Raw genomic sequence first — 13256 nt, 5'->3', positions numbered from 1 at the left:
ATATTAACTCTTTCTTAAAATCTAGTAGGCTATAATTCCAACAAGTTGGCCTTGCATTTCATCTCAAACGGAACCGAATATGTGTGTTGGGATGTGTTGATCATTCCTCATTCGATACCAAACTCTCGGACCTTTCGTTTCGGCCAGCTTCTAAATTTTCCAAATTCCAAATTTTTCTTCCAAATTAATTTGACCAAATAGAGTAAGTTTATCCCGGGAAGACCATAGTATATTTTTAAATCCTTTGTCCTGTAGCGCTCGACGGGCTCAAGATGTGTGACGGATGTGGATCGTTGGAGGTGAGTAACCATATGCAACACACCACTGACCACTTGTGACCACTATGTATGCATCCTTTCCAGCCGCGCGGATGCCGCAGTCGGGAGTTACGATGCGGCATCATGTACACCACTTGCGACTGCGTGAAGCGGAACGGTCTGCAGGACAAGTGCCCGCGGTCCGCCTGCCAGGGCCGACCGGCCTGCCTGTGCTTCCCCTTCCCCACCTGCGGTCCGGCGGCATTCCCGCTGCGCTACGCTAACATGATGATGGGCGTGAACAATAAGCGTATGCGCTGTGCCGCCACTGGAGCACCAAATGGCGGTGCCGGATGCGGTGGACGCGTTGCCGGCGGCTGCTGTGGATGCGGTCCCTGCTGCTGTAATGTATCGCCCTGCTGTGGCCCGCACAGTCCTCCATGCTGTGGCTCGCACAGTCTTCCATGCTGTGGCCCGCACAGTCCTCCATGCGGAGCTCCGTCGCCCATTCCTTGCTCCTCTGCTCCGGGCATGTGCTGCCCTCCGCTGCCTGAAGGCGGCATTCCCGATCCGCGTGTCTGGAACTACTATAACGCACCTGTGACGTACCCATGTAAGTCCGGTCCAGGTCCGTCCACCTGTCCGCCTGTCTGTCCGTCTGCTTGTCCATCTGTCACGGCGCTGGGCGTCCGTAGAACGTAAAAACCATGGAGCGGAGGAGCACGAGGCATGCCCAAGGACTTTGCAGGTCACAGCATCTGGAACATGTGCTTGTGGTGACGCTTCATGTCCTTTTGCAGGAGCTTTATGCCCACTACGCTGATCCGTCAACAATGATAGCATGTCCTGGGCTTTGTGAGCGTAGAGGTAGGATCCATGGACCAAATGCTGTTGCCAGGCCCCAAATCCTTCATGACCCTTTGACCTCCATCCGCATCCTGTCGCGTGTAAGTAACTGCGATACCTTCTGCATTCACTGGTTTTACCTTTCTCATCCCACAGGTGGCTTATAAGTATTTCCTGGCAAGTGTTTCGATCGGATCCTGATATGGGCCACTTCCTTGGCGGGACATGTTGTCGTTTTGTGACGTAGTTTTGGTTGATAAAAAATTGAAGTTGGCTTAAATCAAGATTTAGCCAGCTGCGGAATACCCATTACTAGAAGGGCTCGAAGCTATTTGGGAACCCATGTGCAATTCGTCAGACGGTCTTGATTTAAACACAAAATCATATGTTGGTATCTGGAATCTATTTGGCATTAAATTACAAATAAACAAATTGAAATTATATTCTGTGTATTATGGGGGGTGTTAAAGGTTGCGTTTATTTTATGGCTGCACTTATGCTTCGAATATTTATATTTTAAGCCTGGCATTAGAATTGTAAATTAAGGTTGAAACCTTATGCCAAGGCCATAAAAATTTACGTTCATATGTCCCACAGATATTCTGATATTTATATTAATTAATATCAATTTTATTAGGGTGGGTTTCCGTGGCATTTAAGATTTAATTAATTAAAAGTTGAACTTTGCTGATAGTACTTTGTTTTAAACCCATTTTTTCGAGCTGGGAGAGCCATGTTCCAATCTTAGTGAGTTAGTTGACCTAAACAATTCGCGGGTCAAATATTTTGTTTTAGTGAATAAGGCAAATATAGATATATAATTATGTAGATCTGTGGCGATTTCATAATCTTTGCTAAGTCGAAGTAGGCCATGAAATTTCATAAAGTTGGCCATGACTTTTAAGCCAACCCGAACCGAAACTTGAACTGGATGTGCTGGGCCAAGGGAACAGCTAACCTCATTCGATATCTGACTCTCGGACCAGTCGCTTCGACTTCTAAATTTTTTTCTAAATTCCAAATTTACTTTTTCGATAATAACTCAACCAAAAAAGTGAGTGTTAAGTATTTGTTCAAAAAGTATAACATCTTAACTTTTCGCCCGCAGCGTTAGACAAACTCAACATGTGCAACGGATGTGGATGCTGTGGACCCTGTAATGAAACACCCTGCTGTGGCCCCCACAGTCCGCCATGCGGAGCCCCGTCTCCCATCCCGTGCTCTCCTGCTCCGGGCATGTGCTGTCCCCCTCTGCCCGAGGGCGGCATTCCCGATCCCCGTGTCTGGAACTACTACAACACGCCCCCAACTTATCCATGTAAGTCCGCTTCCGAGCTAAATGCTCCCACTCCACCATACGAACCCACAAATTCTGTCCGTCCGTCCGTTTTCGAACCTTGAGAGGCACGGGAAGGCAATGGATTGTGTGTGCCACAGCAGCGGAGAGTCTGGTCCTTGCGATCAGTGTGACTATTCGTCCTTCTCCCAAAGCTCCTTGCCCCAGGCGTTACCTTGTTAACAAGGATAACGCGCCTTGCGTGTGGTGTGCTCCGTGCAAAGCCCACTGCTACAACACTCCGCCAAAATGCTGTTGCTAGGTTTAGCCACCGACTCTGGTCCTAATCCTTTCCACTCCACACATTTGTAAGTAAATGTTTTAGTACATGTACCTCTTATTCTAATTTTCTCCCTCAGGTGGCTTCTAAGCGGCTCTGTTACTACGGACGACCCATATAAGCGGCGGAACTGAGAACCGTTGGACCATGTTGTGTAACACGTTTTGGTTAGCAACTCGATCGGATGCATCTATCACCAATATGCAGATTTTTAGGCTTTAAATATTAATAAATATAAGAAATCGAACCACTCCTTTTTAATTAGCGAGGGAATGTAACGGGTTTTGGCTGGAAACTCGTTCGGATGCACCTTTTTTCGGATGCAGATTTCTAGGCTTCAAAGTTTAAGAAATAAAAAAAAAGGATACAACTCTTACCCCAGATGGGACTCGAACCCACAATCCCCGGCTTAGGAGGCCGATGCCTTATCCATTAGGCCACTGGGGCATGTGGTTTATTCTATCACTATGCTTATATAAACTAAAGGGCGACGAAAACTAGAAATTATATCGGTCGGTTAAATTTTTTGATCCAAAAATATATATTGTGGATTTCTATATTTCTTCAATAGGCTCGAATGAAGAACTTTTAGTAACAATTTAAACAAATTTTATTGGGTACAACAACTACTGTACAGACAGGACTTTCTTCTCTACGCCCATAAAGTGGTCAAGGCTTCTTCAGTTGTCGTCTCATTCGTTGTTATACGATTTGGATCGTGAATATATAATCCAACGAGCAAAATAATAGATATAATCACAATAATGATGACCAGAATGGCAATCAAGCCATAAACCACAATTGTCTGAGGGCCCGTCATCCTGAATTGATAAATGTGCTCGAGCCTGCAGAATGGAAAAAATATATAGTTAGCATCGTATATTTACGGCCATGTACAATTTGACTTACGAAATATTCTTCAGGCACTTTTATAATTTTCAAATTTACTGTTTGACTATGAGTAGCACATTGACATTTAAGTTGTGGATATACTGATATATAGATATCTTCAAAACAATTGCATTTGTCTTACCGTTGATGAACATGAAAAATTACCCTTTATAGAAGAAATTTATATAATGCCATATTAGGTTTTTCACTCTTTTTTTTTAAATGAAAGTCGAACCCCTGAAAATTGCATAGCTGGCGAGGTTGTGCCTATAGTTTTCCCTTTATTTTCGTCAAAAATAATAGATTTTGAAAAGATGACTTTCAGGAATATAATATCAAATATAATATAATATCAACTGATAGGTGTTTTCTTGACTTATCTGTCAAACTTTCAGCCCAGTTAATTCAAATAAAACTACTCATACAAGCACAGAAACATTTTTTTTTTTTTTAAATTAACCATATTGTACCTTTCTGTGATCCAATATGGAGCAGAAGTATATAGTGATAATTTTCGGCATTCTCATGGCCTTGCTTCTGATTATAGACATTATTTTGATCGTTTATATTGTGCTGGATGTGAGCTATGCTTATGAAGTATACTTCCACGCAAGGCGCCCGGTATGAGGAAATCTATTTGGTTTTTAATATCTAGTTCCCAATTTAGCTGTGTTTTTACCACAAACTATTTCTAAATCAAAGAGTGCATTGAAATTTATATCAAATAGTTTTATTACTCTTACATTTTATTCATAATAATTTAAATTATACACAATTTTCCAGGATCCAATCGAGCGGGCTAAAGCTGCACCATTATTCGCTCCTATATTTAAATATTAAGAATGAATCAGCAATTAGTATTGATACTAATTGGCGTTTCGGTTATCCTGTGCCTTATCGCACTAAATTTGCTGTTCATTTACTTTATAATCGACAATCCGTACCGAACAACGCATTCGAGAAGAACATTGGCCACGATGGCATCCACTTGGGCGCCGCTGCTAGAATATGAGGAGTTTGACGTATCGACTGGTGCCGGAGAAGAAGCGTCACCCGCTCGCCGCTAAACACAGTAAGTGAGCGTCATCAAAGTACACCAAATCAAGGTTGCCTTTCTGTTCTGGCCATCAACAACCGTTCTGAGATTTAGCCTTCGAGTTAGTTGTCAGTACGTTTGTGCGTTCGATTTTAATCACAATCAAGCCGTCTTTGAATCGAACGTAATCGAAAAAAAAAGTTATGGAAACGAAGTGCTTAATAACAATCTTAATTATCGTCGTACTTGTACTATATTTCCTCCTTATGATTGTATTCTACGTCTTTCTAAATTTTGATCGACCCCGTAAATCAACATATGAAGTTGCAACAACAACAGCAACAGATTAAACAAAGGTTCGAATTCTGTGCAATGGTGGAGACGACGACGCTCGTTACGATTTTCCTGGTTATAACTGTGTTTCTGCTGACCTTAATGCTCTTGTTGATTCCAATGGCCCTCTTCAGAGGTCATAGGGGCAAGGGTTCATTCTTTGGTTAATCGTATTAGTAAGTATATATTAGATTAATTTATTTAACTGCATGCAATTTTCAAAAACTCCGAAAGACTCCAAAAATATTATAATTTTAACTAAGCGACACCTAGCGGCGTAAGCGAGCAACACATAGCGGAGACTCACAGTCATTCTACTGTCTTTGGTGGTACCACGGCTATTCAGCCAGGTGGCGCTAAAAAGTTGACAAACCGATTAGTAATGTAAAAATTTATCGATTAGTAAAAAAAAATTTTTAAATTCAATTGTTAGCCGCGAAATTCGGCGAAATGGACTTTTGGAAAAGTTTTCCATTCTCTCACAAATTTAACTTGCAGCGATCTTTATGGACATTGATTTAAAGATTCTCTGAAGGACGCTCTCAAACGCGACAGTTCGTTTTCACCAAACTTATTAAAAGAGGCGACTTTTCCATGCGTTTTGAATACAATCCTATCCACGCGGATGTTCTGCATTCGGCAGTTCACCTGCCCAACTGAAATGGAGGCAATCGTTCAAGTCCAACTTGAAATGTAAAATGCGCTCAGTGCCAAAGGAAGCCATATTTCATGCGACAATTAGTGGCATCATCATCATCATCATCATCACCGGCATAGTTAATTTCTCGCCTACTGGGATTTAGATTTGTCAGGCAGCCAGCTCATGATAGTCACCGCCATCTTAGGCTTCAATTAAATGAAAATTGTGTCACGCGCCGCGACTCGCGTCTTCCACGACGTGGAACTGGAACTCTGGCTGGTATGCCATCCCATCTCATCCCCATCACCATCACCATCCCAATCCAAATCTCTATCCCTGTCCCCATCCCCATACCCATACCAATTCGCTTCGTTTCGGTACCGCAGCGCGTATTTCCGCACACATATGCATAAAGTATTTGATTAAGCCTGACTCTTGCGTATTTCTGATTTCAGATTTTCAGACACATAACCCCCGGTTCGGCTTGGTCTTTCTTTGTCGAATTCAGATCAGTGTCGCGCGGCGCACAGCGGTGTCAACTTGTCGTGTGCAGCGCATATCCAAAGTGTTACAGAGTAAAACCATCAGCCTTTCCAGCCATAGACCAAAGCCAACCGAGCCTTACACGGGATCTACACCGAACTGCCCAGGAGTCCAGTTGGATACACGATCCACCTCACATATCCATACCCCTACACATTCCAATTTCCAATCCAGTGATTCGAAAACCTTTGCCCACGCGATCCCGATCACGAAACCGTTTAGCCGTTGAACTGAGGAAGCGCCAGCCAAAGAAGAAGCCTGGTATAATGCCTACCATAACCGAGGATTGCATAGATGGATTCCAACAGTACTACTCGCGGCCACCGGAGAGGCCCAAGAAGAAGTCCCTGAAGCAGATGGTCTACGACTCGGAGGACAACTCCTACTTCGGACGCTCGATGGACAGCTGGGGTGAGTTGGAGATCTTCCATTGCGGATTACGTAAACCCCAAGTGCTGGCCCCTGTTGCCAGCAGCCGTGTCGACAGTCTTGATAAAAGTCTGACCTTAATCAAGAGAATCTCTTTTGTCGTCGCATTAGCGCTGACGGCAGATGCAGATTATCGTGGATGTGGGTGGGTGGAATGGATGGATGTATCTATTTGCCGGCCTCCCGCCGCTTTCGCCACTTTCCAGTTCGTGTCCATGTCCGTTTTTATTGCCCGCCCAATGACAGGCATTCTCGCTTCGCTGGCCCCTCGGCGCGACCAGATCTGTGTGCCCGTGCCCATGCCCGGGCCACTTGTGCCGCAATATCGGTCAATTATGCCATTATGCAATCAGGCTGCGGTGAACCCGCCAGCGTTCTCCAGAACCACCGCTGATTTCGGCAGAAGGTCGAAGTAGTAGCCAGGCCTCCCTTGCGTTTGATTTGGGGTTTCATTGCATTTCTCACCTGTTTCGGATCACTTGGAATGGTTGAATGGTCTTGATTCAATGAGATTGTAGAATATTCCTATATATGTAAAAATCTCTAGAAAACTACTTACCGTCTTTCGAGACACTTTGATTAATCTCTAACCTCGCCCTTGTTTAGATAGCAGGAAATGCCTATTAAGAAAATGTCGACAATTATAATCGACGACTATTATTTATTAAGAAAGTGTTGACTGAATCACGAATATTTACGTAGTTGTTAAATACTTTTGAATTCGCATGTGCAAATGCAATACATTTATTTTCGCTTTAAATTCTAATACACGCAGCTGTGATTTTGTATAATAAAACTGACAACATAATCTGAAACTGCAGTATTATTTTGATCTGCAATATATATTGATATACATTTCCCTTTCAATTTGAAACTCGAACGATGTCCTATTTGGCTGCCCGCTATCGTCCTCATTCCATGGTCCCTTGAACATAACTCCAGTTGAACAGAGGGCTCTCCTGTGAAACCCACCCCCTGTGTGCGTGTATGTATAGCAACTCTCGATTTGGCCCAATTCTCTGAATGTCCTGTGGCCGTATTTAAACCAGTTCTTCCCTCACTTCTACCCCACCACCCGACGATTTGAGCGGAATCGGGTCAAATGCTTAGATTTTTGCGTGCCAGCGATATTTAAATGAGCCAGATTTTCCATTGCCCTAACTGTTTTTAATTGGTTTCATTAAATCAATACGACAGCGAAACACATTTTTTGATTTATTATTTAATGTGAATTTTTCTGGCATGCCTATAATCGCTTGCTTTTAATAGAGAGCATTGCACTACAAACTTGAGGCACTTGCAAAATTGACTAACTTTCGGGGGTTTTTCTCTCAGTGTGGCCCTGGCTCTGGGATCGAACCCCGGGCAATTTGCAATGAATGCTCGACAATCGCCGGCACCGCCTAATTAAAACGAGTGCACAAGGAGGCAGCTTTTCCACGGCAATTAGAACGCAACCCAATCTCGGTCCGGAAAACCCGACCGATCCCAGATCCGGGAATTGCACTCGCCGTCGAATACGAAAACGCGGTGCTGCCAAAGGCGCCCGCCCCGCTATCCACTTTCCACTCAAAACAAAACAAAACACAAACTCGGCTCGAGAGAGAGAGCCGTTCGTTTGACTCACACAAAAACCGGACCAGCAAAAAACCACGCCAAACAGACTCAAGCCAAAGTCGCTTAATGTTTGGCTGCGTATCGACAGACCTGCGATTTGGTTTTCAGTCTGAAATTGGTTTTGAGCGGCGGAATAACGTGTCACGGAGTGTTCGTAACGTGGTCGAAACGCGTTCCGTTTGCAAACAGCAACTTGAATAGAGTTTGTGGTGCGTTCAGTGCAGTTTAAACCCACTTAGCTAGCTAGCAAAAATCTTTTAGGATAATTGAAAATTCACTCACCTACAAGCTCAAAAACTAGTGAATTTACGAAAAGAAAAGAATTCATTTCAGCCAGAGTCTTGAAGAAACGCTCCGATATTTCTTCAAAAAGGTGTGGTTGTTTGTATGTGGCCAGGCGTTAAGAGCGCGCCAGTTAAGAGATACAGATACTCGCTGCGTTTCCCATTTTCAGTGCTCGATGGCAAAGAGCGGGCTGGTTTCTGTTTCTGTTGTCGTTGTTGTTGGTGTTGTTGTTGTTGTTGTTGTTGTTGTTGTTGTTGTTGCGGTGGTTGTAGTTCGGGGCAAAATGAAAAGAACCACTGCATGCACCATAAATAAGAACATATACTTTTGTATCTGGCCAGTTCGGCAGTGCCGGGTCAAAGCCAATGCGGCATTGAAATCACAACAGCAGACGCGGAAATGGGACCATGTCGCCGCCCCAGCAGTAGCACGGCCTTCTGGCCCCATTTTGGCCCACATTGTTTGGCCCTTCGAGCCCATTCCATGCCAACCAGTTGCAGGTCGTATCTGACGGATGCAACATTTTTTTCGGCCAGGAGAGCCGAAAAAGGCGCCAAATTTCCAAAACGGCCAGGGGGGTTGAAACGTCGGGTGAAAAGTGAGAGAAACTAAGAGAGCAAAAAGGACCTGGACTGCTGTATATGTATACGAGTGTATATAGTTTGAATACTATGTGTGTACATCCGCACAATTCGGTGTCGGTGCAATATTTACGATATAAAACCAAACGCAGTGCCACCAAAGTTTCAGTGCAAATAATACGTTCGCGTTGATTCGCATGGAATTATTTTTGCAATATTTGGACTTTATTCAACGCTAAACATATTCTCAAGTGTTTGAAAAGAAATTTTCAATACGGAAAAATAGACATTTGCGTATTCAGCTGAAACGCTCGTTTGCAATTCAATTCGTCGAGTGCTTTATTTCGAATATTTAAACTTTTAAAAATAAATATTTTTAATGGCTTAAATCGATTCCGAATTAATCACTAACCGAACTGAACCGCAAACAGGCCTTTAGATCCAAAGAAAACCCACCGATAGAAACATGTCCAAGCCAGTACCAATGAGTCCGTCCTTTGTGGACGAGGATCTGCACAACCTGAGGAAGCCCAAACCGTTCAAATTGGGCCAGTTCTTATATAACACCGAGGATGGAACGGTTATGGGTCGCGATCGATCGTCATGGGGTAAGTTTATTGTTTATTGCCGTGTTTATTGCTGTCCGGCCAAAACTGCTTTCGCTGGCATATGACAGCTGTAAATCAGGCCCAAAAGTCGTATTTCATCGTAGCCAATGCGAGTCGGATTCGGGAATGTATCTCATAAGCACGGCGCTGCGAAAGTAACGCCCATTAGAGCGTCTAAAGTGCCGCAAGTTGCACACATTCGTAAATCAAAAAAATTAAAGTACAGCTCGCGAGGCGACGAACAAATTAACATCTGCATGTAACGATGCTGGGAAATGGGAACAAATTAGGGCGTGGAAATGCGGCATCTTACTTCTTGCCGCCCTCAATTGCCGCCAGTTAAGCCGTGTCCGCCGCACTCTTTATCATCAATTGTACGGGAAAGGTTTTCCTCATGACGCCAATATTGGCATTTAAAAGTTGGCTGGCCCAAGGCCCTCGCTATAAATAGACAACTGCAATGCAATTATGCTGAAATGGGCAAAGCAGAGCTGAAAATATACGAAAACGGAATAATGTACTTTTGGCATTCGACAGAGATCTTGGCAAGAAGTGGGATATTTAATCGAGGACAAGATTTTATTTATTAATTTATTTAATTTTTTAATTTAAATTGATTTTTTTAATTATTCTCGCTTAAATAAATATGCATGTCATTCATTTGAGCTTCAGCTGTTATTAACATTGTATCTACAGTATCGATAGTGTATCTATGATTTTAATAGAAAATTATTAAAATTTTACTTTCCAATTCTTTCGGTGAGAAAATATCTTAAAATTTCAATCAAAGTCACACCTAGTGTATCCGCTCTTGAAAATTCGTTAAATAGTAAGGTAAATTCTCAGCATAGCTGCACGTAGCGTATCCAATGGAGCCAAACTCCTCCAGCTCGGCTAGGTTACTCCCTTAGTTAACTACTCTCTGGTCAATCGACTTCCCATTCCGATTGAGGTTATGTCGGCCAAGAAGTATCTGAGATCAAGAGCGATCTCTTAACAAACACACACACACACACACACGCATAAAAATAATGGGCTCTTGAGTGGAACCCTGTTCATGCTCTTAGTCGATGAATAAGAGAGGAGAGTATCGGGAATATATAGAATTGTGCGAAAGTTTAGATGATGATTCAGTGGAGAAGCTCGGCGTCGGATTGTCGTCTACTCCGAACTTGAGAAGCGGCGGAGCTTGGGGTTGGACCCCATTTGTTTATACGGCCCTCTCGAGCCGGCGTCGTTGTCAATTATCGGTTTAACCCATGTCGACCGCGGGGGCCAGTGGCAATTAATTAATTCAATCGCTTCAATTGACTGCGTATCGCTGTTAGGAACGGCTTTAATCACTGTAATTCAATAAACATTTCCTGCTCTCTCTTCCCATCGCAGCCAAAATCGGAATCTTCTATGTGGCCTTCTACGGAGTCCTAGCCGCCCTCGTTGCCATCTGCATGTGGGCCTTCTTCCAAACTCTCGATCCTCGCATTCCCAAGTGGACCCTGGACCGTTCCCTGATAGGTACAAATCCAGGTGAGTCGCAATTGTAAAGGATTTCGCCGGATTCAGCACTAATCGAGTTTTGTGATCTCTCAGGTCTAGGTTTTCGACCCCTGCCACCGGTGGACAATGTGGAAAGCACTTTGATCTGGTACAAGGGCACCCAACACGAGAACTACAAGCACTGGACAGACTCCCTGGATGATTTCCTTGCGGGTAAGTACTTTCATATTCATAGGCATTTACTTACTTATTGCTTGCCTCAGTAAAATGCCATCAATTTATTCGTTGAATGAGATCTCTTTGTTGAATCTAAAACTAAGCTGATCAAGTCAATCATGGTCAATTCAATCCTAATTGTGGAAAAATGATGCATTCTAAACATGAATCTTTGTATCTCAACCCTGCAGTGTACAAAGTACCTGGTCTAACACCCGGCCGTGGTCAGAACATCTACAACTGCGACTACAACCAGCCGCCGCCAAAGGGTCAGGTGTGCGACGTGGACATCAAGACGTGGTCGCCGTGCACCAAGGAGAATAACTACAGCTACCACAAGAGTGCGCCGTGTATCTTCCTCAAGCTGAACAAGATCTACGGCTGGATTCCGGAGTACTACAACAGATCGAATGACTTGCCCGCGAACATGCCCGCCAGCTTGAAGACCTACATCGCAGAGGTCGAGAAGACGCAGCCAGAAAAGGTAGTTGGATGAACGTAATGCCAGATATCTAGAAGACTAACTAAGATTCTCTTCCGGGCGTAGCTAAACACCATTTGGGTATCGTGCGAGGGCGAGAACCCAGCCGACCAGGAGAACATTGGTGCTGTCAACTACCTGCCAATCAGGGGATTCCCCGGCTACTTCTATCCCTACCAGAACTCCGAGGGCTACTTGAGTCCCCTGGTGGCGGTGCACTTCCAGCGCCCCAAACGTAAGTAGTGCCTGCATTTCCAAGATCCCTATTTTCAATGACTTTGTATCACCCAGGCGGAATCATCATCAACGTGGAGTGCAGGGCTTGGGCTCGCAACATCATACACGATCGCAAGGAGAGAATCGGATCGGTGCACTATGAGCTCCTCATTGATTAAATTGTACCACACTATTACAACATAACATAATAGCAAACACAATAACAAGAATCTCCGATTAACAAGAATCTCGGTATCAGAGGTGTGTGAGGACGATAAGTCTCGTCTAAGACAATCCTACCAGAGGCAAACCACCAGATGTTGTAGTGAAGATTGTGAAAGGTTCAGATTTTCGAATGTCATTAAAAATCCAAATTATTTAAACTTGTTTTCCGCGTTATAAAGCATACAAAATATATATTCAAGACTTGCAACGCCTATAAACATACAAATTTTGAATTCCAATAACTTTTTATGCACTTTACGATGAAAGTTAGACGTAAGATTGTAAAGCTAAACCACCAAGATGGGAACTCAATGGACAGGATGGAACTAAACCAGCCTGAATCTCGTTTGGCGCTGACCAGTAAATTTGGCGCTGACCAGTAAATAGTAAATCAATCAAATGCAACAAATTTACAGCAATTAATCCAAACTGCCATTTCCAATGAATTAACAAACGAATCCCTAGATATTACAAATTTATAAAGAAAATTTAAGAATCATTTTTGAGTCTGCCGCTATGTAACATGTAACCGAAAACAGACCAATTTTGTCTACCAAAAATCTAAATATTTACAGCTAGCTTCAGAATTTACCATATTTATTAATAACTTAGTCAAAAGTGAAGCCTATATACATATACATCACATTTTGATAGACGACAAAAGTGCAACATTTGGAAAACAGAAAATCGTAACTTCGGTTAACTTGTAAGCTTATGATATAATAATTGCGAAGATTGAAATTTAAGGAAATAAATTGAGACGGCTAAGAGACACAAAACACTTTCAATTCCTTTTCAATAAAAATCAAATGAAAGTAGTCAGAAAAGCAAATCCGTTTTATTTTTAATACACTTGGCGATATATTGACACAAGATTACGATAGCAAAATCACAAAAAAGATGTTGCTATACAGTTTCTCAAAATTATCAGATGGGGCA

At 43.1% G+C, this 13256-nt stretch overlaps 4 protein-coding genes and 1 non-coding gene across 15 annotated transcripts; 3 read left to right on the top strand and 2 right to left on the bottom strand.

The window, feature by feature from the left end:
* The first annotated feature begins 69 nt into the window (after nucleotides 1-69).
* On the top strand, nucleotides 70-1552 carry CG17377 (uncharacterized protein). 4 transcript variants are annotated; one of them, NM_001298762.1, is made up of 5 exons: nucleotides 70-202; nucleotides 256-299; nucleotides 363-660; nucleotides 1058-1204; nucleotides 1260-1552. In NM_001298762.1, coding segments are annotated over exons 2-4 (327 nt in total). In that variant the 5' UTR covers nucleotides 70-202; nucleotides 256-272; the 3' UTR covers nucleotides 1060-1204; nucleotides 1260-1552. The 4 variants fall into 4 exon arrangements, with proteins under 4 accessions (NP_001285691.1, NP_609074.3, NP_723219.2 ...); NM_135230.4 differs by having other exon boundaries at nucleotides 121-202; nucleotides 1260-1532; NM_164713.2 differs by lacking the exon at nucleotides 1058-1204 and having other exon boundaries at nucleotides 121-202; nucleotides 363-870; nucleotides 1260-1532.
* Nucleotides 1553-2015: 463 nt separating this feature from the next.
* CG17376 (uncharacterized protein) lies at nucleotides 2016-2964 on the top strand. 3 transcript variants are annotated; one of them, NM_164712.2, is made up of 4 exons: nucleotides 2076-2157; nucleotides 2212-2259; nucleotides 2595-2747; nucleotides 2799-2964. In NM_164712.2, exons 2-3 carry the CDS (start codon nucleotides 2229-2231, stop codon nucleotides 2699-2701), a joined length of 138 nt encoding a protein of 45 aa, NP_723218.1. In that variant the 5' UTR covers nucleotides 2076-2157; nucleotides 2212-2228; the 3' UTR covers nucleotides 2702-2747; nucleotides 2799-2964. The 3 variants fall into 3 exon arrangements, with proteins under 3 accessions (NP_652707.1, NP_723218.1, NP_001285690.1); NM_144450.3 differs by lacking the exon at nucleotides 2595-2747 and having other exon boundaries at nucleotides 2016-2157; nucleotides 2212-2421; NM_001298761.1 differs by having other exon boundaries at nucleotides 2212-2747.
* A 129-nt stretch (nucleotides 2965-3093) lies between these two features.
* Nucleotides 3094-3166, bottom strand: tRNA:Arg-CCT-1-1 (transfer RNA:Arginine-CCT 1-1). Its single transcript has one exon. It is a non-coding gene; the product is annotated as a tRNA-Arg (tRNA).
* A 143-nt stretch (nucleotides 3167-3309) lies between these two features.
* On the bottom strand, nucleotides 3310-3714 carry CG43610 (uncharacterized protein). Its single transcript, NM_001382112.1, has 2 exons — nucleotides 3629-3714; nucleotides 3310-3564 (listed from the first exon to the last, which is right to left on the bottom strand). The coding sequence occupies exon 2, from the start codon at nucleotides 3537-3539 to the stop codon at nucleotides 3372-3374; it is 168 nt and encodes a 55-aa protein (NP_001369119.1). The 5' UTR covers nucleotides 3540-3564; nucleotides 3629-3714; the 3' UTR covers nucleotides 3310-3371.
* A 333-nt stretch (nucleotides 3715-4047) lies between these two features.
* On the top strand, nucleotides 4048-13140 carry nrv2 (nervana 2). Of its 6 annotated transcripts, NM_057820.4 has the most exons (8): nucleotides 4048-4231; nucleotides 4394-4682; nucleotides 6075-6573; nucleotides 11069-11209; nucleotides 11273-11392; nucleotides 11587-11879; nucleotides 11943-12111; nucleotides 12168-13140. In NM_057820.4, exons 3-8 carry the CDS (start codon nucleotides 6429-6431, stop codon nucleotides 12269-12271), a joined length of 972 nt encoding a protein of 323 aa, NP_477168.1. In that variant the 5' UTR covers nucleotides 4048-4231; nucleotides 4394-4682; nucleotides 6075-6428; the 3' UTR covers nucleotides 12272-13140. The 6 variants fall into 6 exon arrangements, with proteins under 6 accessions (NP_477168.1, NP_001260164.1, NP_001014475.1 ...); NM_001273235.1 differs by lacking the exons at nucleotides 4048-4231; nucleotides 4394-4682 and adding an exon at nucleotides 4716-5155; NM_001014476.2 differs by lacking the exons at nucleotides 4048-4231; nucleotides 4394-4682; nucleotides 6075-6573 and adding exons at nucleotides 8311-8417; nucleotides 9537-9682.
* The last annotated feature ends 116 nt before the right edge of the window (nucleotides 13141-13256 follow it).

This window comes from Drosophila melanogaster, chromosome 2L (genome assembly GCF_000001215.4).
Source record: "Drosophila melanogaster chromosome 2L".
Classification (NCBI taxonomy): domain Eukaryota; kingdom Metazoa; phylum Arthropoda; class Insecta; order Diptera; family Drosophilidae; genus Drosophila; species Drosophila melanogaster.
This window is presented reverse-complemented; position numbering and strand designations above follow the sequence as displayed.